Source organism: Pleurodeles waltl, chromosome 8 (assembly GCF_031143425.1).
Source record: "Pleurodeles waltl isolate 20211129_DDA chromosome 8, aPleWal1.hap1.20221129, whole genome shotgun sequence".
In the NCBI taxonomy this organism is placed as follows: domain Eukaryota; kingdom Metazoa; phylum Chordata; class Amphibia; order Caudata; family Salamandridae; genus Pleurodeles; species Pleurodeles waltl.
In genome coordinates this window covers 711,917,190-711,933,967 of record NC_090447.1, presented here as the reverse complement: position 1 = coordinate 711,933,967, position 16,778 = coordinate 711,917,190, and the positions used below count along the sequence as shown (strand labels likewise).

At 40.2% G+C, this 16,778-nt stretch overlaps 1 protein-coding gene across 4 annotated transcripts in view; it reads right to left on the bottom strand.

The window, feature by feature from the left end:
* Window positions 1-16,778, bottom strand: part of TBC1D23 (TBC1 domain family member 23) — a 552,903-nt gene that overhangs the window by 409,067 nt on the left and 127,058 nt on the right. For all 4 annotated transcript variants that reach the window (XM_069204869.1, XM_069204866.1, XM_069204868.1 and 1 more), the window contains exons 5-7: window positions 5,289-5,412; window positions 1,458-1,582; window positions 1,323-1,369 (exon numbers count right to left, since the gene is read on the bottom strand). In XM_069204869.1, the coding sequence (XP_069060970.1) occupies window positions 1,323-1,369; window positions 1,458-1,582; window positions 5,289-5,412 (296 nt within the window). The remainder of the gene's footprint in view (window positions 1-1,322; window positions 1,370-1,457; window positions 1,583-5,288; window positions 5,413-16,778) is intronic.

Below are 16,778 nucleotides of genomic sequence, written 5' to 3'. Positions count from 1 at the left end.
TAGTGGCTGCTGCTCTGAGGAAATGTATCCAATTCCTGTACACCTAAGCTGTCTGGGATATTGCCCAGTCCTTGCTTTTTCAGTACTGCATGTACAAATTGCTCTCATCTTTCAAAGCGCACCTTTCGCAGTTCTCTGTAGCTAACTAAAATACTGGTTTACTATACTATTCTGAATTGAGACAAAATATGTTAACACAATGCTTCTCAAGTTCCTCTTTAGAATGTGCTGTTGGAAGGAAGAGAGAGAGAAGAAGAGTGAGTGAGTGAGTGTGTGGGGGGGCATGTTGTGGCATGTCAGACTTATAGAGGGAATCATGTGAAATAGTGGAAGGAAGTAATTTAAACCATAAACAGAAGTGAAGAGGGCACTTAACCCTGAGGCACCCCCAAAGTTACTCAGAAGGTTTTAAAGACAAGGGAGCTACTTGTCTGCTGTGTGAGCAGTTTGAGAAGTATGTAAACCATTTGTGTAGAGCCCTGAATCCCTAGGTCTGAGGGTGGAGAACATGGGTTAGGTGGTGACTGGTGTTGAAAGCCACCAATAGTTCAAAGAGCCAATATATCCAGGTCAAGGTTGCCATCTATACCCTTTAAATCAACCCACACTGGTAAGGTTACTTGGGCCAGCATTTGATTTGTACCGGTCACTACAGGTGGTGGGCACCAGTACTCACTTTTTGGAAAGCAGAAATTATTTTTCATCATAGGATAGATTGAGGCATAGAGGAAGACCCGTAAGAGTGAGGTAGAGAGACAGGAATTTTGGTGAGGGGAAAGGAGAGAGAATCATTAGGTTAAATGACAGCTAGAAAGCCTTGGTATTCAGCAAACTCAGCAGTGGGTTCCTATGTAAAACTTTGGGTATCTGCACATACCGATTTTCACATAAGCCCTGCATAAGGTCTATAAGTCCCTGAGTTTATAGAACACCAGTAAGTTGACTAAGGACAAATCTCTAAATTTGTTTTGCTAGGGACTGCAGATTGCAGTAGACAAATTCAAAAGCAGTCAAGAAAGATATCACATTTTGTATAAGTGACGTTGCCAGCATCCTCTTAGCTAAACACAAAGGGATCATGTAGAAGCTTAGTTCATCAGGTAAGGAAGGCTTGGTGCAGGTGGATAACGGCTAGCCTTTCATTCTGTACAAACCAACGTGTCTAGCAACAGAGACGCCTGACCTTTGGCTACTACTGAATGCACCAAGACTGCCATTTAATGTTTACTGAGCACCTTATCCAACAGGGACAATATGATATTGCTTTCATGAGAGCAAAACATAAATGCAAACACTAGAGTCTTTTGTAAATGTATACCCACTCATAATGTCTTCTTTGCTGTCTGATTCTTGTGCCAGAATACCGTCTCTAAAAGCAAACAAAAATTGGTGAATGGAGTTCCTGAATACATTTCTGCATCTTAATATATAGTGAAAAAGGAGAACCGTGCACTCACTTTGTGTTGACTAGTATAATGAGCATTAGAAAGTAGATGAAGAAAGGATCGGCTTGCTGAAGGTAGTTGTCCCATATTGTCTGGGTGACTATGGTTGAGCAGTAACATGAAAAGAGACTTCCAAGCTGAAATGTTTCAAGAGTAAAACGTTAGGAATGTTTGTTATCATAATAATAAGTGAACAGAGCACCTCTAGTACTGTGCAGTGAAAGGAATTAATATCCCTTTAGGTATATCTATAGGGGTTTCTCAGGCATCAGCACATCCTTTTGAATTCTCAATGAGGACTCTGGGAAGCATATCAGTAAAGGAGCTCCTACCGAATATTTTTGTACAGTTTACAATTCAGTACTGAACTCCCCTAAAAGGATCCCAGTCTCTGTTTTGTTTCAAACACTGCAGGTGTCTCGTGCCAATTACTGTCCACTACATCTTACAGAAGTCACAAATTATTACAACTTCTGTTTTTGTCATTATGAAAATATGTGGCAGTAATTGGTTATCAACTTCATTAGTGGTGTTCATCACAGGTATCGCCATTCACTGTTACTCACTTCATTCTTTCTAACTTTGTAAATGATTGGAAAAAGAACTTGCCCTCTCGTTGTGCAACAAAGGGTGATTGCTGTGAACTGAAGCGGCAATGTGGCTTTAATGTCCGATCACCACCGTCATCATTTACAATCCACTCAACAGACACCATACCATCAAAATTCACTAATCATTCACCATCCAACCATTTATTTGCCATCCACCCACTCACTCACCACCAATCCATCCTGCACTAATTCGGTTTCGGTTTTCGCTATTGACACAATACACTTGAGGAATACAATATAATAGAGGTGGTTTACAGATCTGGACAGAAAACTTATAAATGTGTCTCACAACAGGACAGAATAGTTCATACGTGGTATCAAGAACTAAATATAATACCCCAAAGGAAGCATCGACCTTCAAATAATACACAAAGGTGACTCCTTGTTAAGACACAAGATGATAAAGATAATGCTCGCTCTTGGAATATACAACAAAACCTGTGGGCCAAATCTCAGTAGCCAAATTTACATCCAGGGTAGCCTAAGCAATAAAATGTGTCATACTGACAGGCTTATCCTCCTCAGCAAAAAAAGTGCAGGAGAACTATATATATATACTGGAGCCTTGTTGAGGAAACATTCAATTGTGTTAAGAGAACTTTACTGCCGGATAAATGTACATTTTGAAATGTCAGTGACAGCTTAACATAAGTAAATGTTTACATAATGCTAAATGGGTAAAAGTTTGATTGGGAAATATTATTCCAAGGTAATTCCAATAATTAATTGATTAAAGCATTGGGTGCGAGTTGGATTCCACTCTATTTAACTTTCGTATACCAGATATGAACAAACCTATTGAGGGAGTCAACATACACCCAACATTACACGAGTACCCCACTGCAATCTTTGCATTTACTTTAGTCCTTTTTAACAAGAGTTAGATATTGTGGAAGCATTCAACTGTTAGAAAACAACTCTCGGTTTTTCGTGTAGAAAGGGTGCTCAGGCAGTGGAATGCACATAGTGTGAGGTGAGATCAAGATAGGCTCATCATTTATTTGGGCTCGCATTTTATTTCCTACACCGCCTTCCTTGAACAACTGAAAATAAATAAACTAAGACGAATGTTAAAGAGGCTACATCTTGGTCTTAACTGTATGCTGCATGCAAAGAAAAGTTACCTCTTAATAGACTTACGGACAGAGAAGAGGCATGCCTCTGGGGAAAAAATAATAATTTTCCGTTTGAAAAAAGCATTTAAGCTCCTACTTGCATGGGCAAAGGAAACATTTGGGGTGGTATTTAAACTACGAATGGGGCTACAGATCTCAAAGTATAAAATGGCATACTGTTCATCAATCGTAACACTGAAAAAACATTGCTGGTGATGGTCAAGCAGATTATTAACAATTCCCATTTGCGAAGAACATCTAAAGAAGAAATCAGCAAGAATTGAAATTATATTTTAGTTCCTATAAAAAAAAAGGTGCAGTAGCACACATTTAAAGAAACAAGTGTTGCTGCATGGAATCGGGTTAGTAATAATAGATAGAAATACACACAGCAAAAGACGTTATCAACAATGATAATATTTGAAATTCTTGACATTAACTACTATCCAAAAATGATTTGATGAGCCAGATAGACCACGAGATTGTAGATGCCTATTTGCTTCTTAAATCTGCCTCTACTCAAGCATTAAGATGCACGTGCATCGACAGCTGTAAAGTTGGAAATTGTAAATTCTGTTTCTATTGGGAGGGTATGGAATAGATGAGACGTTTATTAGCATGTCCCTATTTTACAAACATACAGACAAATATTTTGAAAGTATTTTTAACTAGTGTGAGAGTAAAACAATAAAGCAAGCACTCATTTTACATTAGTGGCCAGACAAATAAAAAATGCAACGTAATAATGATATTTTTGTATGTTTTCATTTTGGAACCTACCACACATGTTTACATATATGCATCTTGGATTTTAATTTCGTTGAGTATTTAAGGTTTTTATAATGCATATTTCAAAATCCAATTGCTCATTTATTAGGTCTGGGGAATCGGAGCTTCTCCTCTCTAAACCCCTATTTGCTCCTTCTTTTCTATGCATCGTAATATTGATGCTCTGATTGCAAAGGACCTTTCAATGCATTTCCCTTATACTTCAACCTTAAAGGTTCCACATTTTATCAGTCTGGATGGGGATGTGCGCTTATTTCAATAACTAGATGAAAAAACTCATTTTCTAGAGATCCAACCTTTAATTTCCAGCTGGGGAGAACGGTCCTCAACATCCTCTGCCTCATCATCAAAAGCAAAGGGCTACGATCTGACTGTTCTGGTCAGGTATTACATGTGGTCAACGTCGGCATGTTCCTGTGGCGAGCCTTACATATAAAGCATGAATCCCTTAATAAAAGGAACAGTCTCTAAGACTGGGGTGGGACACCTTCAATAAGTCAATAAGGTCCTGGTGTGTTCGCAATGTTTAGGTTTGTTTTGTTCAGAACTTGGGAGCAATGGGCCCTGGAAAACATATTTTATTTTAGCATTTCTGGAGATACATACAGTGTGCTGTATATAAGGGGTGGGTGCTAACACGTTCGTTACGAGGCCCTAAACATTCGTTTTACACCAAGCTCTTCTCTCGGTTTGTGTAACTCTACTTTCAACCGTTCAGTGCTGAATGTATAGGTTAATCCGGCTCTTTCCAGAAGGGATGTGGTATAAATATATCGAAGTATGATGGAGAGATACATTTGTTAAAGGTCAGTCGGGTCTGATTGGAAAAGGACGGAGACAAGGAATAGAACACAGAGGTAACATAGGCAATACCCGAGCAACAGTAACCAGCCAAACTAACATTAAAAGCTGACTAGAACAATGCAACGTAACAGAGGACCCCACGGCACTCGCAGTGGGGGGTGGGGGGGCTTACTCATACTGGAGGGGGCCCCCTCAGCCCCTACTGATGCGTGTGTGGGGGCCCCTTCAGCATATCTTGCAAAGGGCGTGGGGGGGAGAGGGGGGGAAGGCTCACGTATTGTTAGCCACTGATGAGAGTGTATGTGTAACAGAAGAGAGAGAGCGCGAGTGAGTGTGAGCGTGTGTACACACAAACGTGGGTGCCTGCTTGCTTTTTCGTTGGGGGCACATGAGCTTACAGCGATATGGCATAAAGATTGTTATGACTACAAACTATTGGTCACAGGCATGAAGTCTCACATCAGACAATTACAAAGCAACTCAAAGGGGAAAACGTCTTCATGTCCCGTTTCCCAATGTATTACCCAGTTTAGAGCGTAGGAATCTGGAGTGATTTTCTTGGTGTCAAGAAAGGAACACAGCTCGGGCTCATGGTACTGCAGCAACAGCCTAAACAGATGGAATGGCCTCCCCTTCTGGAAACAATCTCTAGAAAAATAAAGAAAATATTGGTCACATCTGAAAGAGAATTATGAAAGATTCAAAGTGTGGTAGCATTAAATTTAAATTTCCTAAATTTGTGCAGGCAACTGTAAATTCAACTTATCCTTCAGCTGCCTAATAACTGGGACAATTAGGAAGATTTGGTTCTGTACAGGTAAGTTATAACATGTTTAATAGTGTGCTGTTTCTTGAGAAATAAAACTGAATCAGTGAGACTTTGGGCCTGATTTAGGTGTTGGCAGTAACAGTCCCGTCGTTGGTTTTTTGACTGAAAACACGTCCGCCGCCATGACGGTCCACCTGCTGTATTTAGGTGTTGGCATTCCCATAGACTTCGACCTGCCAGAGTCCCGCTGACTCCGCCAAAGTACCCCATCCGCCATTACGGTGCCACAGGAAAGAGTGGTTGATGGTAGGACTGCAGCCACACTTACCGACAAGCAGATTTGGATGTTCCATACTGCCAAGCAAAAAGTGGAGGTCCAAACTCCACTTTTGACTTACACAACTCTGTGTGTTTCCGCAGGTGAACAGTGCTCACAGATGGTACACCAACTGTACTGTTAATAAGCAATTCAAAACAGTGCACCTAAATGGTAAGATACACCACCCTTTCCCTACTACAATCGGAAGATTGGTATTTGAGAGATACACTTTGTAGAGCACATGCTATTTTCACAGAAAGTACTTGAACAGTTTATATATTTTTATTGAGATTTTTTTAATTTCCAGCCAATTCCATTCCTTTCCAGGATCATCAGGTACTTCAGCATCTTCTTACAGTAAATTTCCAGTCAAAAAGTTATTTAAAAAGCAAGGCTATCCTCTGCATATCATTCTGCAACAAACTGACAAGTCTTTGCAGTTACCCAGGGAAGCACTTATTTGGAATACCAATAGAAGAAACAAAAGTGCCAGAATACCATTTGTGGTTGACTATCATCCATCAGCTCCCAACTACAGAAATATAATACAAACAACTTTTCCCTTACTATCCACTTGTGAAAAATTGCAAAAGCTTTTTCCAAAACCGCCAATCATTGCTTATCGCAGAGCTCCCAATTCACGATCGCTGATTGTGAGACCTGAACTTAAGCAAGCTGTAACAAATGCAGGAGTTCATTGCTGTGATTCTAAAAGGTGCATCACATGTGAATACCTTTTACAAATATCATCATTAACTAGCTCTGTTACATGAAGGACCTATGGAATAAGACAGCATTTTACATGCCGATCAACATGCATTATTTATGTGATTCAGTGCCAACCCCAAAGCTATAAAAAACAATATGTAGGCCAAACAGTGAATGACCTCCGTACATGATTCAGGAACCACAAATCAGCAATAATTAACAAGAAACTTGATCAGCCTGGAGCAAATCATTTTAACCTGTGGACCATTTACTATCAGATATGAAGATTTTCCCTGTGGAACATGTTCTAAAGGAAGAACTACTGGACATCAGAGAAAACTTCTGGATGTACCGTTTAAAATCACTGCATCCAGATGGACTGAACATTACTGGCAATACCACTTGATTTCTGCATATCTGAACAGTTGTCAGGACTGCATTGATTCCACATTCCAATTGGAATATTCACTCATGATGCTTTTTGAAACTCCAGCAGTGTCAGCTGTGCAGCCACTGAGCAAACCATCTTATACTACCTGAGGAAGGCGGAAGCTGAAACGTTGTAGTAGAAATATATTTTTGTTCTTTGGTGTGAACATCTGTTTGAGTCACTTTTTTCTTATATATATATATATATATATATATATATATATATATATATATATATATATATATATATATATATATATATATATATATATATATATATTCAATGGCATGTGTAGCTGCAGATACACATGCTATGCATATCTCTTCCGACATCTAGTGTTGGGCTCGGAGTGTTACAAGTTGTTTTTCTTCCAAGAAGTCTTTTTGGAGTCATGGGATCGAGTTCATCCTTCTGGGCGCGTGCGCCCAACTCGGGCCTGTTCGGGCCTACCGCGTGGAAGCCTGATGGATCGGACTCCATTTTGATTCTGCCCTCTGTTCCATGCGAAGTTCCCATTTACAGACGGACATCTGGTTTGTAATTTGTGCCTTTCTCCAGACCGCTGTGAAGAAGATTGCGAGGCCTGTCGATCGTTTCGATCCAAGAAAACCTTAAGAGATCGCAGAGCCCGAAGATTACAAATGGTGTTGAAAAGTACAGGAAATCTCGACGTCATGGAAGAAGAACAGGTGCAGACAGCAGTATCCATCCGAGATACCGACTCGGCCCAAAAAAGACTGACCTTCGGGTTCAGCTCCGAAAAAGGGCATTCCTCCGTCCACTTCGGGGTCGAGCAAGTTGGTTAAAAGTACCACTTTAGACTACAGTAAGCGTCTTCCCTCCTCGGAGTCAAAGATTCGACGACCTGCCTTGGAGCCGAAACAGCTGACTTCATTTTTTGGGACCGAAAAAGATACAGACTTTGGAACCAAAATAAATCCTCATACACAGAGGAACAAGGACTTTCGAGCAAACTTAAACAAATCTCGAAGCAAATGCAAGGATCTTACAAGCCTTCTGATGAGGACACTGAGATTCAGCCAATATTGGAGGTTATGGATGAAAGACAATCTAGAATCCATATACATAAAGAGACTGGCAGAATTATTACTGCACCTCCTTTAAAAACTAAAAGAAACGTGGCTTTTTAAGAGGAATTGGACTCTGCTCAACCACCAGCAAAAGTTCAAAAACAAAAAGGAGAAACCAACACCTGTCCCTACTTCTCCTCATTCTCCACAGCTTTATTTTTCACCTCCACACAATAGTCCACCACCATGGCTTTCTCCAACACACTCACAATACTCTCATGGAGATACAGTGGATCCTTGGGATCTATATAACCCAGATCCTCTTCCGGATAATGATCCTGACTTATACCCCTCCAGCCTTCTCCACCAGAGGACACTACTGCCTACACTCAAGTCATTTCTAGGGCAGCTGCTTATCATGGGGTGCTTATGCACACTGAGCCCCTAGAGGAGGACTTCTTATTCAACACTCTGTCTTCCACTCACTCTAGATACCAGTGCCTCCCCATGTTACCTGGAATGGTCAAACATGGTGACCAAAATCTTTGTGAGCCCGTCAAAGATAGAGTAATTACTTCCAGAATTGACAAAAAATACAAACCTGCTCCTACAGACCCACACTACATCACACATCAAGTTCCTCCAGACTCAGTAGTGGTGGGTGCGGCTAGGAAAAGAGCTAACAGCCAATCATCAGGGGATGCTCCTCCACCTGATAAAAAGAGTAGAACGTTTGATGCTGCTAGCAAGAGAGTAGCCACGCAAGCGGCTAACCAATGGCGATTTGCAAATTCGCAAGCACTTCTTGCAGATATGATAGAGCCAACTTGGATGAGATCCAAGAATTTATACATCTCCTCCCAAAAGAGCATAAAAAGAGAGCACAACAGGTTGTAGAATAGGGACAGGCCATAATTAACAACCAGATAAGGTCTGCCCTCGATCCTGCTGATACCGCCGCAAGGAGTGTAAATACTGCCATTACAATAAGAAAGCATGCATGGTTATGCTCGTCTGGTTTTAAACCAGAAATTCAACAGCCAGTACTTAACATGCCTTTTGATAAACACATACTTGGACGTGAAGTAGATACCACCATTGGAAAAACTAAGAAAAGACTCTGATACTGCCAAAGCAATGGGAGCGTTATATACCGCACCATATAGAGGCTCCTTTCGCAGGTCACAGTTTAGAGGAGGATTCAAACCACAATCCTCTGAAGCTTCTACCTCCCAGGCAAAGCAGGGACAACAGCAGCAACAATATCAAAGAGGGGGTTTAGATGGTCCTACAGAGGACAATATTTCAGAAACAGAGGCAAGTTCCAAGCCTCAAAACAAGCCACTATACCATCCAAACAGTGACTTCTTTTCCACCCCTCCACCACACACATCTCCTGTGGGGGGAAGACCACAGCAGTTCCACTCACTGGCAAAATATCTCCAGAGACAATTGGGGGTTATCAATTATCCGCAATGGCTATTGCCTAAAATTAATTTCCACCCCTCCAAACATTCCACTGTGTTACCACAAACTCTCCTCAGAACACAATGTTCTGTTTCAACAGGAGGTACAATCCCTACTAATAAAACAAGCTATAGAATTGGTCCCACATTCTCAGCAAGGCACAGGCGTATACTTACTATACTTCCTCATTCCCAAAAAGGATGGCTCTCTAATGCCTATCCTAGACCTCAGGCCTCTCAATCTATACATCCTGTCAGAACATTTTCACATGGTAACTCTGAAGGATGTCATTCCACTACTACAGAAACAAGATTACATGACTGCTTTAGACCTCAAAAGATGCATATTTCCATATACCCATCCATCCAGCTCACAGAAAATACCTCAGGTTCGTCTTAGCAGGAAAACATCACCAGGTCAAAGTTTTGCCATTCAACATAACAACTCCAAGAGTGTTCACAGAATGTCTAGCAGTAGTAGCAGCCTCCTTAAGAAAACAGCACATTCACGTCTTTCCATATCTAGACGATTAGCTAGTAAAATCAAGCAATTTTACACAATGCCAACAACACACTCACTATGTAATATAAACCCTGCATACATTAGGGTTCACTCGAAATTATCAGAAATCACACCTTTAACCAGCACAGGAACAACCTTATCTAGGTGCTATTCTAAATACTCAAAAAGCCCTAGCATATCCAAATACACAAAGGATACAGGTTTTCCAAAATCTCATCCCACATATACAACCAAATATACAATACACTCTAAGATTTATCATGAAAATTCTAGGGAGGATGGCATCTTGCATAGCCATAGTTCCACATGCAAGACTAAACATGGGGCCTTTACAACAATGCTTCTCACAACAATGGTCTCAGGCACACGGTAAACTTCAAGATCTAGTGTTGATAGACTGCCAAATGCACACGTCTCTTCAATGGTGGGATCTCAGCACTCTAATGCAGGGGCAGTCATTTCAAGACCCTGTGCCTCAGACCATAAAAACAACAGATTCATCAAAGATAGGTTGGGGAGCTCATCTCAACAATCATATCATTCAAGGGGAATGGGATCCCAAACAAACAATTTCACATAAACCACCTAGAATTATTGGCTGTGTTTCTTGCCCTAAAATTGTTTCAACCCTTTCTCAAACAGAAGACTGTTGTGATAAAAACAGGCGACATGGCGAACATGTACTACCTCAAAAAACAGGGCGGGACACATTCATCTCAACTGTCTCTGCTAGCCCAGACAATATGGAAATGGGCAATTCACAATCACATTCATCTATTAGCAGAATACATTCCAGGAATAGACAATCTGTTAGTGGATCTCCTAAGCAGGAATCACCAACAAACTCACGAATGGGAGATTCACTCCCAGGTACTTCAAAAGTACTTTCAGAAGTGGGGAATACCAGAAATAGACCTATTTGCAACAAGCGAAAATGCAAAATGCCAAAACTTCACATCCAGACACCCACATCCCCTATCCAAGGGTAATGCTCTATGGATCAATTGGTCAAGGATATTTGCTTATGCTTTTCCCCCTTTCCCACTCCTTCCCTTTCTGGTCAGCAAACTACATCAGACATCTCTGACCATGATACACATAGCCCCAACATGGGTACGTCAACATTGGTACACAACACTTGTAGACCTGTCTGTAGTACCTCATTCCAAACTCCCAAACAGACCAGATTTGTTAACACAGAACAAAGGTGAAATCTGGCACCCAAACCTCAGTGCTCTCAATTTAGCGATTTGGCTCCTGAAGTCCTAGAATTTGGTTACCTAAAAGGCATGTAAACCTACTACTAGACAATGTTATGCTATCAAATGGAAAATATTTGTCTACTACTGTCAATCCAAAAACACTGATCAACTTACAGCATGTATACAAGATATTGAATGCTACTTACTTCATTTGCAAAAATCAAATTTAGCTTTCTCATCCATCACAATCCACCTTACTACAATATCTGCGTATTTACAAACTATTCAACACACTTCTCTGTTCAGAGTTCCTGTTATTAAAGCCTTCATGGAAGGATTGAAACGCATTATTCCACCTAGACCACCACCGGTTCCTTCTTGGAATTTAAATATCGTACTTAACAGTTTCATGGGCCCACCTTTTGAACCCATGCACTCTTGTCAAATTCAATTTCTAACATGGAAGGTTGCTATTACTTCTTTACGAAGAGTTAGTGAAATACAAACATTCACTCTTGAAGAACCTTTTTTCCAAGTGCACAAACATAAGGTTGTACTAAGAACAAATCCAAAATTTCTACCAAACGTAGCATCTCCTTTTCAAATCAAACAGTGGAATTGCCAGTCTTCTTTCCACAGCCAGATTCTATGGCAGAAAGAGCTCTTCATACCCTAGATCTCAAAAGAGCTCTTATGTACTACATAGACAGAACTAAAGATTTTAGGAAAACAAAACAAGTTGTTGTTGCTTTCCAACAACCACATACAGGCAATCCTGTATCAAAACAAGGTATAGCAAGATGGATTGTTAGATGTATACAAACATGTTATATCAAAGCAAAAAGACAACTTTTGATCACTCCTAAAGCACATTCTACAAGAAAGAAGGATGCAACAATGGCTTTTTAGGAAACATACCAATGGATGACATATGTAAACCAGATAATGGTCAACCCCTCATATATTTACAAAACACTACTGTGTTGATGTATTCTCACTGCAACAAGCCACTGTAGGCAAAGCTGTCTTAAAGACATTATTCCAAACAACTTCAACTCCTACAGGCTAGCCACCATTTTTTGGGAGGACTAACTGCTTTGTAATCTATGCATAGCATGTGTATCTGCAGCTACACATGCCATCGAAAGGAAAATGTCACTTACCCAGTGTACAACTGTTCGTGGCATGTAGTGCTGCAGATTCACATGCACCCTCCCTCCTCCCCGGAAGCCTGTAGTCGTTTAAGTTCCTAACATTTGTACATGTGTATATACATTTACATTTGCTTGGACATCTCTTTTATTTTCTATACTCTATCACTCCTTTCTTCACCCTCTCCGGAAAAACAATCTAACAATGGAGTTGATGCCCATGCGCAATGGAACCGAGAGGAGGAGTCACTCGATCCTGTGATTCTGAAAAGACTTCTTTGAAGAAAAATAACTCGTAACACTCCGAGCCCAACACTAGATGTCGAAAGGGATATGGATAGCATGTATATCTGCAGCTACACATGCCATTGAACATAAATTATATATATATATATATATATATATATATATATATATATATATATATATATATATATTTTATTATATTTTTTTAAAAATAAATTGCAACCTGTACACACTTCCAGAGGAAGGAGGGAGGGCGCATGTGAATCCACAGCATTGCATGCCACGAACACATGTCTACTGGTAAGTAACATTTTCCGTTCAACGGCATGTGTAGCTGCAGATACAGATGCTGTGCATAGACTGTAAAGCAGTCCCTCCATAAAGTGGTGGCAAGTGTGCAGAGGTTGCAATTCTTTGAAAAACTGTTTTAAGTACAGCATGTCCAACATTTGCTTGTTGTCTCGTAAAGACGTCTACACAATAATGTTTAGTAAACGTGGGTGGCGTAGAACATGTTGCTGCTTTACACATGTCTGCTATAGGTATGTTACCCAAAAATGCCATAGATGCACCTTTTTTCCTAGTGGAATATGCTCTAGGTGGTACAGGTAATTGTCACTTAGCTTTAGTATAGCAAGTTTGAATGCATTTGACTATCCATCTTGCTACAGTTGTTTTATAGGATCTTCTTGGTGCGGTAAGGAGAAAGCCACAAAAAGTTGTTTTGTTTTCCTAAAAAGTTTTGATCTATCTACATAGTACATACAAGGTTTATTAATATCTGTAGTATGTAGAGCTCTTTCTGCTACTGATTCTGGTTTTGGGAAGAAAACTTGCAATTCTATTGTTTGATTAATATGAAATTGTGAAATTACTTTTGGATTTGTTCGTAATACCATTTTTTCTTTATGAACTTGAAAGAACGGTTCTTCTAAAGTTAATGCCTGAAGCTCACTGACACACCTAATGGAGGTGATAGCAATTAAAAAGGCTACTTTCCATGAAAGGAATTATAGGGGGCAGGAGTGAAGTGGCTCAGATGGAGGAACCATGAGCCTTGTGAGCACAATGTTAAGATTCCAAGATGGAGCTGGAGGAGTCCTTGGTGGAATTATTCTTTTTAGTCCTTCCATAAATGTTTGATAACTGGAATTCTAAACAAAGAAATATGTTGTCTAATTTGAAGATATGCAGATATGGCGGTTAAATGTAACCAAAAAGATGTGTAGGCTAAATTTTATTTTTGTAAATGTAATAAATATTGTACTATGTCCTGTACTGTTGGTTTAAGAGGGTCAATGTTTTTTGTTTGGGAGTAACAAACAAAATGGTTCCATTTTAAGGCATATCACTGTCTAGTGGTAGACTGCGTGCTTCTTTAAGGATATCCATACATTCCTGTGGTAAATGTAAATATCCAAATACTATGACTTCAGGAGCCATATCGTTAGGTTAAGTGATTTAGGATTTGGATGTCTTATCTGTCCCTGTTTTTGTGTCAGAAGATCTGGCCTGTTGGGAAGCTTTTGATGAACAACTGAGAGTTCTAAAAGTGTTGTGTATCATAGTAGATGTACCAATGTAGGGGCCACTAAGATCATGTTGAGGGAAGATTGTTTTATCTTGCGTACTAGGAATGGTAAGAGTGGGAGAGGGGGAAAAGCGTAAGCAAATATCTCTGACCAACTCATCCACAGAGGACTGCCTTTGGACTGAGTGTGTGGATACCTGGAGGCAAAGTTTTGGCATTTTTTTATTTTGATATGTTGCAAACCGATCTAATTGAGGTGTTTGCCATTTTTTTTTTAAAGTACTGTTGAAGGGCTTGTGGGTGGAGTTCCCACTCGTGTGTTTGGTGAGGCACCCTGCTTAGTAGGTCTGCTAAGTGGATATCTGTCCCCGGGAGACACTGTGCCACTATGTGAACATGGTGACCAATCGCCCATTTCCATATTGTTTGTGCTAGGTGAAACAGTTGAGATTGTGTCCCCCTTGTTTCTGCAGATAATACATGGCCGTTATGTTGTCTGTACGTATCAACACTATTTTGTGCTGCAATTGTGAAAGGAATGCTTTCATTGCCAATAATGTTGCTTGTAGTTCGAGGTAACCGATATGAAGAGATCGCTGAGTATTATCCCATATCCCCTGAATTCTTAGGTTGAGGAGATGTGCTCCCCAACTGTTGTTTGAGGCATCTGTTGTGAGAATGATCTGAGGCACAGGATCTACAATGGGCCACCCCTTCATTAGGTTTGTGATATTCCACCAATGTAGAGAGCGATTGATGTGGTGGTCCAACAACACTAGATCTTCCATTTGACCCTGTGCCTGAGACCACTGACGAGAGAGACATTGCTGAAGAGCTTGCATATGAAATCTGTCATGAGACAATATGGCAATACAAGATGCCATCCTTCCTAACAGTTTCATAACAGTTCTTACTGTGCATGTTTGGTTCTGTTTTAATGTTGCAATTAATTTCTGGAAAGCCTGGACCCGGTTTTGGTTGGGAAAGGCTATTCCTAATTGTGTATTGAGGATAGCCTCTAGATATGGTTGTGTTTGGAGAGGTTGCAGATGAGATTTGACTTAGTTTATTCTGAACCCCAGAGAGCATTGCAGACGAATTGTAGTTCAAGTATGTTTTTGACATTGTGGGAAAGAATTGGCTTTGATGAGCCAATCATCCAGATAAGGGAAAACATGAATTTGTTTTCTTCTGAGAAGTGCTGAAACCACTGCGAAGCATTTTGTGAATATTCTGGAAGCAGTTGTAACTCTGAATGGTAATATTTTGAATTGGTAATCTTTTCCTGCTACTACAAATCTAGGTATTTGCGGTGTGCAGGATCAATGGGAATGTGATAATAAGCGTCTTTAAGATTTAACGCTGTCATGAAGTTTCCTAGTTGTAATAGAGGAATAACATCCTCAAGAGTGACCATATGAAAATGTTCTGATAGGAAGTAGTGGTTTAAGGGTCTGAGACCTAATTTTGATCTGAGAGACCCGCCTTTTTTGGGGATTAAAAAATACAGGGAGTAAACTCTTTTTCCTTGGTATTGCAATAGTTCTGGTTCTATAGCTCATTTTAGAAGAAGGTAATGTACTTCCTCTTCGAGAAGAGTTAGATGATCTTGTGAGAGTCTGTGGGTACAAGGGGGTATATTTGGTGGAGTGGAAATGAGTTCCAGACAATGACCATTTTGGATAATTTGAAGTACCCATTGACCTGTGGTAATCTGAGTACACTGGGGGTAAAAAAGTTGTAACATTCCCCCTACAGGAGTGGTTACTATAGTTTGTGGTAAATCATTGTTTAGTGACGGATGAGGAGCCTCTAAATGTAGATGGTTTTCCTCTTCCCTTATTATTGTTTCCTCTATATGATCCTCTAAAGTAACCTCTGGTGTATTAAGAGGTGGGTTTAGTTTGATTTGTGAGATGTTCATGAAATAATGACCTAAATCCTCTGGTAAACCCGGCACAACAAAAATTACCCCTGTGTGTGCTGGCTTGTAAGTCTCCCATAGCTTTGGCAGTTTGATTGTCCTTATTTATTTTTCAAGTGTGGTATCCACTTGTGGACCAAATAAATGCTCTTTATTAAAAGGCATACTTAAAATTGCCTGCTGTACCTCCCGTTTAAACATCTGAGCCAGGGACGGAGCCTTATGATGACACTTGTGTTAATACTGCTGTATCGGCAGCATCAAGTGCACATCAAATGGAGTAATTGGAAATTGTTTGTCCCTCATTTACAATTTCCACCCCTCTTTTACGATGTTCTTATTGTAAAAGTTCTTCCATAGCATTCCAATGAGCTCTGTAGTATCCTGATAGTAAAGCTTGAGCATTAGCAATTCGTCACTGATTACCAGCTTGAGCTGCAACTCTTCTCCCTGCTACATCTCATTTTGAACTTTCCTTATCAGGAGGAGGTGTGTCTCCTGTTGGCTGTCTTTTAGCCCTTTTGCGTGCAGTCGATGCAACAATAGAGTCTGCATGAATTTGAGATTTTATATATAAAGGGTCAGCCGGTGCAGACTTGTACTTTTTAATCAACTCTCAGAACGATAAGCCTTGCTCTAACAGACTCTTTAAATATTTCTTCTGCATGTCTGAGCATGACCGGGAGAATTGGAAGGAACTGTCTTTCTTTATTT